General features: G+C 31.9%; 2 protein-coding genes across 4 annotated transcripts; one reads left to right on the top strand and one right to left on the bottom strand.

The window, feature by feature from the left end:
* Positions 1–103: 103 nt before the first annotated feature.
* On the bottom strand, positions 104–4,275 carry LOC144551064 (organic solute transporter ostalpha protein (DUF300)). 3 transcript variants are annotated; one of them, XM_078298865.1, is made up of 9 exons: positions 4,118–4,275; positions 3,626–3,793; positions 3,131–3,187; positions 2,637–2,745; positions 2,317–2,501; positions 1,959–2,047; positions 1,377–1,626; positions 825–1,058; positions 104–551 (listed from the first exon to the last, which is right to left on the bottom strand). In XM_078298865.1, exons 2-9 carry the CDS (start codon positions 3,773–3,775, stop codon positions 363–365), a joined length of 1,263 nt encoding a protein of 420 aa, XP_078154991.1. In that variant the 5' UTR covers positions 3,776–3,793; positions 4,118–4,275; the 3' UTR covers positions 104–362. The 3 variants fall into 3 exon arrangements, with proteins under 3 accessions (XP_078154991.1, XP_078154990.1, XP_078154992.1); XM_078298864.1 differs by lacking the exon at positions 4,118–4,275 and adding an exon at positions 3,855–4,109; XM_078298866.1 differs by lacking the exon at positions 4,118–4,275 and adding an exon at positions 3,919–4,109.
* A 2,807-nt stretch (positions 4,276–7,082) lies between these two features.
* Positions 7,083–8,661, top strand: LOC144551059 (receptor-interacting protein). The gene is made up of 3 exons (XM_078298858.1): positions 7,083–7,383; positions 7,515–7,675; positions 8,321–8,661. Exons 1-3 carry the CDS (start codon positions 7,281–7,283, stop codon positions 8,480–8,482), a joined length of 426 nt encoding a protein of 141 aa, XP_078154984.1. The 5' UTR covers positions 7,083–7,280; the 3' UTR covers positions 8,483–8,661.
* Positions 8,662–11,080: the final 2,419 nt, after the last annotated feature.

The following is an 11,080-nucleotide window of genomic DNA, read 5'->3' as shown; positions in this document are numbered from 1 at the left end:
CGCTCCACTTGGAGAGGGGACTTACAAGAATAACTAAAGCATGCATGTCCTCTAAAACTTACACGAGTTCTCAAATTTTCAATATGGACATGATAAACAAATAATAAAATACAAAATTGTCGTTACCATGTAGGCTTTTTTTTGCCTAGTGGTTAAAAAAAGAATTGTCATTAGTCATAACCATGCTCAACAAAATTGTAAAGTTAACTCACAAAAGAACATGCAAAAATAACCTAATTAGATCAAGCAAGGGAATTATAAAAAAAAAAAAAAAAACGAAGAAAAAACGGACATCACGTCCACAAAGAACTAACTATATCGATCCTACTGAAGTAATTTTTCAATTTTGGAACCCTTCAGACCTAATTTCGATCCTCCTCATGAACAGGATTACCATCTACAAATATCTCATTTTTGTGTTCATCGATTTCAACTTTGCCTTCTTTATTTGGTTTGACAGAAATGTGATGCATGGTTTCCTGTATTTTTGAAACACCCTTTCCGGCTGGCTCTATTGCTTGTGATATTGTCAATGCCACATCCTTAACCACCTGTCAATTAGATAACATCATTATGTATCAGTACCAGACACACTGGTACAGTGAGCTGTGAAAAGACGAGAAATTCGGACACCACCAACAATCGCTGATTATAGGGACTAGTTACATTGCTAACCACTATGTACAAAACTTTATGATATCATATCCCAATATATTGTTGATTTTCAGAAATTTGTCAGAAAAGTGACGACTCTCAAAGTTGGTCCTGATATCAACACAGTCCAATCAATAAATCTATCCTTAATAATTCGTAATACAACTTACATGTTTTCCACCAACTAGAACCACATCTTGAATGCTTTCTCGAATGCTGGTACCAGGTGCTTCCACATGCATCTCTTTTCTCTCTACAATTGCTGGTTTTTCCTCTTTGCTATCATCTACTTTGACTTGGGTATTAGTTTCCTCACATGTGACACCTCCGTAAGTCAGAATAGGGAGGTATTGGTATGGTTCTGCCGAGAAGACATATACATGGGCTATAGCTGCAACAGCCATCTATAGAAGAAGTTGAACAATAGCTCTAGATCTTTCAATAATTATAGTGACAATAGAGGGAAAAAAAATAAGAAAAAAACTCGATCAAACTCATTGTTGCTACAATACCAGTCCAGTATTTTAGTTGTAATACTTCAGCACTTTGTTAGGGGCCCAAATTGATACTTGTGCATTAATAATTATTAATCAGAGCTTGATTTGGGGGAATATTTGAGGATACTCTAGTAATGAACTTGGGACTGTTTTGCAGGCATGGAATAACAGAAAAAACAATTTGCAAATTCTCTGTAATAATAAGACTTAAAAAGAGAGATTAACCTCAATGCATATTAGAAAATTCTGAATTGCATTCTGCATTTTTCCAGTCTTGGGGAAAATCCCAAAATAACACATGATGGCAATAGCCACACCTTGCCACCAAGTGGCAAACACAATAGCCTTAAAGCTTATGAATTTTTCGAGTGGCCTGATGGGCTGTAGCGTTTCGTGTGTCACATGGTAGAATTGAACCAAGCAATATAAAGCCCACGATTGGCTGAAATTAATTATGAAAGCAATGTATGGATACCTGAAAAGAAAAATTCAACAATGTCACTAAATAAAATACCATTGCATATTGGTTGAGCAACTTGTATTAACCTAAAAATTACCTTGGGTTCACAAAATGAGGTAATTTCGATATTTGCTACTAGCAGAAAATTCAGCACACTATAGAAAAAAAGTTATATGTTTATTTTTTATGGATAGTTATGCATTTTACAGAAATTTTGGTACCTCTTTGGGGTGGAAAAATTCTTCTAGGCCAAAATTATCTTCATATTTTTTTAAATATTCTAGGCCAAAATTATCAAAATCATTAATAAAGGATAAGTATATTTGAGTGGTAATAAAAGCACATACCCATAGTACCATTTGAACTCGCCATCACCATAGACCCCAAGAATCTCCAGAATCAAAGCCAAGAAGGCACATGTTGTCTTTAAAATCATCTACATTCATCGATATTAAGAAACAATATTTAAGAAAATTTGGAAATAATGAAGCAACATAAGATCTTAAGAAATAAAGTTCCACAACACAATGTAGTTTGAGGTTCTGTGATGGAGACTTCTAGGTACAATAACTGGAAAAGGATATTTTTTACATTTTGGATAAATTAACATTCTTGCTATGATTTATCATTCTTATTTTTTTTTATTAAAAATAATAACTGCACACTGTAGAAAATCTTATTAACAAACTTTAATTGCTCACGCACATATTGCACAAGACCAAATTTCACTGTTGTATACATGTCTTTTCCAAGAATAGCCGGATGGCAGAAGAAATCACGAAATGATCCTTTCTTATTTTCCTCTTCCTCTCCTCCTTTCTCAAGTAATTCTTCTCGTAGCTCCTGGTTTGCTTTGTTTTCAAGCATTTCCACCACTCTTGGTTCACCACCTAAAATTTTATGTTGTTTTAAAATATTTAATAACTGTTATACTTATACCTTTTCATGATTAAACAATAATACTACTGGTATATATAAAGGACAACCAAGGTTTGCAAATTTCTCATACAGAGTGGTAGGCTAACCAAGACACGCGACCAAATAGCGCCCAAATGCATACAGTGCGAATGCCTCGTAGCAGTTTCTCAGGATATCACAAGTCATGGAGAATCTGGAGTCCCACAATGATATTATCTGTGGATAGAAGTTTTGGAAAAGAGTTGTGCAAAGTATCAGGATGAAAATGTAAAAAAGCAAAAGCTACTTGGTTTTGACCAAAAATTATCAGTTTGACCAACAGCAAAATAATGCATTTTTTCTTTTCTTTTGTGTTTATAATTTTACAATAAATTAAACTATAAGTCATTGAATTTCATTTCTAGTGGTTATTTTTCTTGTAAATTGCACCATGTGTTCTTGGGCACTCTCAAAATACTTCATATGAAAATGTCTGAAGTGATCTGATCACTTATTCTTCACATAACAAATTAGTTGCTATACAAAATAATTGGGTGTTAATGTAAATAAAACAAACATTGGCTACAGATACTAAAAGAATCCTAAATCTAAATGTTCTTACAGATTCAGTTGCATATACTGGGACCATAAATAGGACTGCAATTATCCATTTCTGCTCCTGCAACAAATTAAAGAACCAAAAGACAACAATCAAAGACCCATGGAACACAGTTGCACAAAAACACAGACATCAGAATGATAAAATTTTCCTTGGCTTAATGCAAATTTTTTGTGTTATTACATTCACCAGTTCTATATTTTTCTCCCATATATAGTTCTCTCCCCTCATAGTTCCGAAGAATTATGAACATTACAATTATACTGACAAGGGATCGACATAAGTTTCTTTCTTTTTTCTAATTGTTCATATGTCTTTTCTGATTTTCTATTTTATTATTGAATAATGGGCTGATATATGCCTAGATAATTAAATGTCAAGAAGCCGGCAGTTTGGTCAAACCTATTTATTCAATCTCAAAATACTGGTACTGTTTTTTTTTTCTTCTTCTTTGAATCTCAAATTGCTGATACTACTGTCAGTGTACATGAAACTTACTGAAGGATTTGTGTATGATCCTAGATGGCGAAATATCAGCATAAGGGAGAGAACCAGTGCAATCAGAGAAAATACACCTCCAGCAATTAAAGCGGGTAGATGAAGATTCTTATACAACCCTTGAAAACTAGAAAATTCATCATTGGCCATCTCAAACTAAATCAACTCCTGATAAAAAAACAAATCAATTGTTAAGGCTTAATTAATTTTTTTAAATATATGAGTTTACCCATGTATAAATTCAAGGGTAACTAAAAAACCCCAATTCCATATTTGATCTAAAAAATTGTTACATTTTCAATTTGCAGTATGAGAAAATGCCTTGTAATCGATCCTTGAACTTCAATTTTGTCAAATTTATCCATAATATTTGCCTACATCCAAGCATAATAACACGAAATTCATAGAATGCTGCATGACCAGCATAAAAATGATCAGATTTCGTCAAAAACAAATTATAACGAGAAAAACGCGGGATTAAAAAGCTTGTACCTTTAAGAGAAGCTAAAATGCAGAGTAATACTTCGAAACAAGGAGGCGTACGGATGAACGCGTGCAAGGGTGCCACCTATTGCCACGTGTCTGTTTTCTACTAACGTGTCTCGACTTGAGATATTGGAGAAGGATATTATTTTATTGGAACCGCTGTTTTCGCAAGAAAATAAATTCACTGAGAGAACGCAATTTAATGATCTGCTTCGTGACAAAAAAAAAGTACAGGTGAAAACGCTATAGATAATATCTGACGGATCGTATTTGAAAAGTTAAATGTGAATATCCAAATATATGTCTCCATACTTTACGTTTCAATTATTTATATTTAAATAGTAAATATATATTACAAAAGATTTATGTTATTTATTATTATAATTAAATAAATATTATGAACTTTAATATTTTTTTATATTATTTTAATAAATATCCAATCTGATTCGGATATATATTCGTATCTATCTAATATGTTTGATATTTGCTCCGTAGCTATATCCGAAAAATGATAAAAAAAATGTGAATATAATTTTAACACTATCTGTTATGTATCCGCTCTTTTTTCACCCCTACTAAAAAGACGAAAGACAATATAAAAAATATATATTTTTTTCTTTATTTTTATTTTATTTTTGTTGGGTTAATTGTTGTGTTGAAATATTGTTGTACTGCGATAGACTCCGGTTTAAATATTGATGGAATTATTTTAGTTTTATACAGTACAGAGTTGATAGAATCAAAATAAAAAAAATATATGATTAATGTATTACTGAAATCAGAATAATTATTTTAATATCATTAACTCTGAGTCCCGAAGCATGATTACATCAATCATTGCACAAAATACGTTCGATAAATTTTTTTATTTAACGAGTCAAACATTCCAGTTGGAAAAAAAAATCTATTTTGTATTGAAAGTTGTTGAAAAACAAACATATAAAAATAATTCATTATTATTCACTTTTTGATTATGAACAAAATTACACATAAAAATAAATTAAGTAAAATGAGAAGCTTGAATTAACTGTATGAAACCGATCAAATTTACAAACTGAGATTGAGATTGACGAACTGGATAATTTAGTGTAGTGCAATTTTATTTTATAAATTTTTTTTAAGTATTTCTGTGTATAAAATCACGAAATTTAATTATTAAAATTTAAACTTATAAATTTTCAATTTATAAAGAGGAACTAGCTCTCTTTTCCAATGTAATTTGCCGCTGTACTGGGTTTAATTTTTTTACTCAAAACTGCTGCCAAATTCATGAGTTTAAAATTATAAATTTAATCAATATTTGAATCGCTTTCCACATCTAATATATCATAAAAAAAATTTAAAAATGGCAGCTCTTGCTACGTGTAACCACACTCTTTCTCCCACATTGGATATCTGCATATGCAATATGCTTGAATTTGATATATAATATGATTCCTAACCGAAATTTTTATTAATTAAAAAAATATATATATATCGACAACGGAGGAGAAGGATATTGTTGAAATTCAATATATAAGAAAAACGTAATGGTCTATAACATCTTCTAAACGTCATAGACTATAATGTCCTCATTAGTAAAATCAGATTACCACTAATTAACAAAACAACAGAGGAAACAAAAAAAGAACGGACGTTATTATATATCACATCCAGAGTTCTTGTATATCAAGTTTTGTGCATTATCCGATATTCCGATATGTTTATTTATTTTATTTTTTTCAAGAACTGTGAACATGATATACAATAACGTCCGTCTTTTTTTCTTTCTTTCCGTTGTTTCATTAGTTAGTGAATAATTTGATTTTGTTAATCAGGACGTTGTGATCTATAACGTTCTCTGAACGTTATAGTCTTATAGACCATTACATTTTTCTTATATATCAAATTTCAGCGAAATTCTTTCCCATTATTAATATATATATATATATATATATATATTTTGTTTTTTTTCATTAATGAAAATTTCGGATTCCTAATCCTATACATAAGCCTTGTGGAAACGTCCGTAAGTATCGGTATTAGATACGGTACAACAACAACGCTCCACATTATTTTTTTCTTTAAAATTACATTTGTATGGGAAATCTCAGATCTTTTCTATATCTTATGTCACATATCTTATGTAGTTTTTGTCGCTCAATCTCTGAAAGTAATTTTCCATGCTCTTTTGCAATATGATACGTATGGGGGGATCAAAATAAAATATTATTGAGGATGGGGATCAAAATAAAATATAAATATTGCAAGGTTTTTTTTGTGAATTTTTATGAATAAAATTTCAAGTTGCAAGACAAAACCTCGACCAATTTATTAGATATGAGCGAGGTCCATTAATTAATTAGTCTATATTCTCTACATTAATTACAAAAAAATAAATGGCATTAATATACCTAATTATAATTTTTTATAATTAAATTATAACCGTCACAATTTTTCTAACTAACTAATATAAACCGTCTCAATATTTTAATGTACGAAAGTATCATTCTTATTGTATTTTAACTTTTCTTCATATATTATTCAACTTTTATGATTCGTACTTTCGTACGGACTTAGAGCATCAAGTAAATTTGTGAGTTTTTGGAATTTGCAAAGGTAAATATGACATTATGAATTTTAGAGAAAATTGCATAATTTAGAAATATTGGAGGGTGTACATGAAATTTGCCCTTAAATTTTAAACAGATTGTTGTGCTTACTGATTAAATAATAAAGAATGATATGGGTTAATTGCAAAATTCCGAACGAACAAAGAATTCGAATCCTCTGCATTAACTCAAAAGGGAATCTTTTAAGTTAATGAATTTCAACCAACCGATCTGTTTTAAGAATCGTGTGAACTAGATGCGCACTAATACTAAAGTCCCCCTAAATTATAAGCAGGAGCTGGATTAGCTCTGTTTAAAATTAGACGGTTGAGATTCATTAACTAAGAAGATGCCCTTTTGAGTTAATGCAGAGGATACGCAAGGACTGAATCCTATCCTTTCCTCAGCGCCTCTCCCGCTTGCTCTCTCTTTTCCGAGTGTTCGAAGAACAGGTGCAGCGATACTATATATTGTCTAAATATTTTACCAGTCTCATCTCATAAAAGGAACTATTCTATTTCCCCTCCTCCACAAAGATAACTGTCAAACGTCAAAAGAGGAAGACGGTGTCGAGAGTTATGGTGGTTTTACAATCCATCTGCAAACCCTGCTTCGTGTTTCCCATGCTTCTCGACTCTGGCAGAGCACTAGTGAGATACCCTGCAATCTCATTTCATCCAGGTAATTGATTCAAGTTCGTCAAATTAAAGTCTTGATAATTCTAAAAGAACAATTGATAGTTTGTTATTTTTAAATTAGGAAAGGAAAAGAGTAGACAATTGTTTGTTGATTTATTGAATGTATGTATGTAGCAATTAGGAGAAATGGGGAGAGCAGAGTTATCAGGAGGTGTAAAGAAGAAGCTAAGGGGGAGAACGGTAGCGAAAAGAGAACTTTTCTTAGTTTAGAAGAGGCAGGGCTGGTTGAGATGTCTGGTCTAAGCACTCATGAGCGCTTCCTTTGTCGTCTCACAGTTTGTTTTCTTACCTTTATTCACCTCTTCAGCTCTTAATTTAATTCATCATAAAATGAAAGCCACAAATTCTTAAATTCAGTTTTAAGTTCTCAATGATTTACCTCTAGATTGACATTGTAACGATACTTCTTCAGATAGTCAGTCAATTTGCCAAAAAGATTTTTTCCATGGTCTGCAAACTTGGTCAAGTCGGACTGAGTTACGCGGATAGCGAGTTTTAGACGAAAAATCACGTTAAACAGTGTAAAATCGTCCAAATCAACGGAGTCTGAACTGATTTCTGACCGATTCAGACCGATTTAGACAGGTTATTCTGCATCATGTATCAGTGATGGTCTGCAATGGCGCCGATTGTGCTTTTTTGTTATGTCAATTTGGGTTTACCATTGTCGATTTGAGAAGAAAGAGAAAGGGTTGTCGATTTGGGAAGAACAAAAAAGGAGAGATTTAAGACAAATTAATTCTTTATCAAATTTTTTCTTTTTGTTAGTATAAAACAAGCTTATGGCAAAAAAAAATCCGAGTTTCCGATCTGATATCATGGTCAAGTGACAGATTCCGATTCTGATTTTGCGAACCATGGTTTTTTCCTGTGCTGGTATGTAATTGTGTGAAGTACAATAATTTCATTTTATATTTCAGATATCATCACTGAATCTGTTAAGAGTAATATCAGAGCAGGAGGGAGTTGCCATAGAAGAGCTGAATGCTGGTCGAGTATGTGATTGGTTCCTGAAAGACAAACTCAAGGGGGAGCAGAATCCTGAATCTGCTGTTCTACAATGGGATGACCCTGTTATTTGACTCAATTGTCTTTCCAATTTTTTCATTGTAGGGAGAAAAAGGAAAAAGAAAGGTAAGAGGGAGGAGTTCTTTATTGAATAGAACAAATAGAAGTACATATTTGATCCATGTAAATTGATCTTGCCATTTCTATGAAAAGACTCATGTACTTGGTCTCATCAATAAATTTGATGAAAATATCACTTGGACTTTCTCGTCAAACATTATTATGTACAAAGTAGAATAAAGCCTAAGTACCAATAAACAAAAAAATGTAAAAATGTATGTGGAATAAGGAAACCTCAATGTAAGGAGAAAACATGATTTCAACGTGTAAAGGGTTTACTAATTTATTTTAATCAATTGTGGAGGTTCAGTGCCTCAGCGGGTGGTTCTTAAAATCATCTTTGCCCACCCATGAACAGTTCAAAGTTTGAATGAACTTCTATAGGGGGGCCATGTATGGTACTGGAGTATCAGTTTTTAAAACTAACCTTTTAACTTGACAATTGAGGATTTAGAGGGCCCAACAGCACAAGAAAATACAGAGAATAGAATCTTTCAATTTACATGCATTGTTTTCCTCTTCTTCTTTTTTTTGACTAATTTTGGGGCTCAGTGAAATTGCCACTTACATGAGAACAAAAGAAACATCTATAATCATATTTATCTGGTAATATTACTGCATCTGTTCCAGTTCTTGGTCCCTGGATGGGGGGGGGGGATTTCCATCTGATTGTGCAACATATTGTTTGCAATAGAGAGGATAGTATCTTGTGGTATTAACAAAATAGGAGGTTTCTCTCTAAAAAAACAAAAATAGTAGATGGAACCACTGTTAGATTTTGAGTTGATAGATGGGATGGTTTAGCTTAGTTTCCCAAATCTCTTTCAATAACATCTAACTATAAGATAACAATAGCAGAAACTTCTCATCAAATTCTCTGCTTCTAGAGTTTAGCAGATAGTTAGTGGGTATTACTCTGTAAAGTGGAATCAATTACAGTACTGTTATAAGTTCTTTTACAATTATCCCCCTGTAATTATTGTTAGAAGATGGACTTCATCTGGAGTATTAGCAATGCATTCTTTTTATTGCTGGTTGCAACTTGATGGGGTTATTTAATGTAATTAGTATTTGAAAAATCTACAAAACATTTCAAAACTAAAGTTTTTTATGACTAGTTAAACAAAGAAGAAATTTAACAAAAGATAACATGGTTAAACGGGGATGGCAATGAAAATATACTACCTTGTGTCTTTTGGGTAGTGTTTGGCAACCATGGCTTAGAGCTCCTTAGTGCTCTAAGGAGTCTTAAGCTCACCGAACGGGTACTCCTTTATCAAGCTTAATGCCACCTCCTTAGTGCTCCTTTTGTCCATCTTTCTTAAGCTTGCCCAAGTTTTTAAGCCATAGTTTCACTTGGCTTAAGCATTTTGTCAGGCTTAAACATTTTGTCAAGCTTAAAGCTTTCTTAAGAAAGTTACTTTTCAACTTTATTGCCGAACGGGTGCTCCTTAGTGCAGCTTAAAATTTAAGCTTCATATGGTTGCCGAACACTACCCAATGGGGCTTATAATCAGTAGGTGTATTGGTACAATTTTATCAGGCCGAAGCAATTTGGAATTGGATTGTTTCTTACAACAATTATATGTTTGCTGGTACATGTATAAAAGATATTTGGTTTTCAGATTCATGTATACCACTTAAGGTTAAATTAATTGCTACAGAAAATTATTAGGGGATCTTATGTTACCACTTTGACAACTTGAGGTTCTAGAATTATCTCTTTGGCAATATTTTGGTGTGCACTTACTATAAATTGACAATAGTTTCACCGTGTACTGTGGAGATCTTCGTCTTCCTTTACAGGTCCAAATCAGATTCTGACATACATAATGTTCGCAGACTGGAGGCAAGTAGGAATGTTTTTATTTGACATTTTGATATGGTTTGATATGGTTTTGTTATATGGTTGTGTTGGTTCTTATGTATCTTATTAAATACTTATCTTGCTCTTCGGTGTTTTGCTCTATTTCAAGGGGGGTTCTGACCCAAAAACATAGATGTTATAGTGTTGCTTTAGCTATTTGTTAGTTTCCTAAGTTTTAGACTTGTAGGCCCGTACCAGTCGTTTGGTATAGTTTCGTAAGACTTTAATTTCAATTAAATAGGTGAATATATCCAAATTTTCAAAAAACAAAAAGAAATCCAAGTCTTATGGTATATATATATATTGAAAAAAATATTATTTAAAATAAATATAAAAATAAAAATTGTAGATGCAGTCTCATTTCTCAATTATTTACATAGGACGTGTATCAAATTGAGTCAATTTTAAATATCTTTGGTCGTTATAAAAACTCCACTGTCAAATTAAAGTTCAAAATTATTTGATGGAATGATAAACATCTTTCAAATCTAATCAAATTTAATACATATTTTATTTAATTAATAACTGAGAATACATATAAATTTAAATGTTTTGATTAATTTGAATAATATTATTTAACATATATATACTACAATGAAATGAACAAAAAAAGTTGGATAAACGCTAGAATTGTGCCAAAAAAAAACATCTCCCACATAATCTCACAACCCTCTGTTCTTATACG

The sequence above is a fragment of the Carex rostrata genome, chromosome 3 (genome assembly GCF_964058835.1).
Source record: "Carex rostrata chromosome 3, lpCarRost1.2, whole genome shotgun sequence".
NCBI classification, from domain to species: Eukaryota; Viridiplantae; Streptophyta; class Magnoliopsida; order Poales; family Cyperaceae; genus Carex; species Carex rostrata.
The sequence above is the reverse complement of the archived record's forward strand: the minus strand, read 5'-3'. Positions and strand labels throughout refer to the sequence as shown.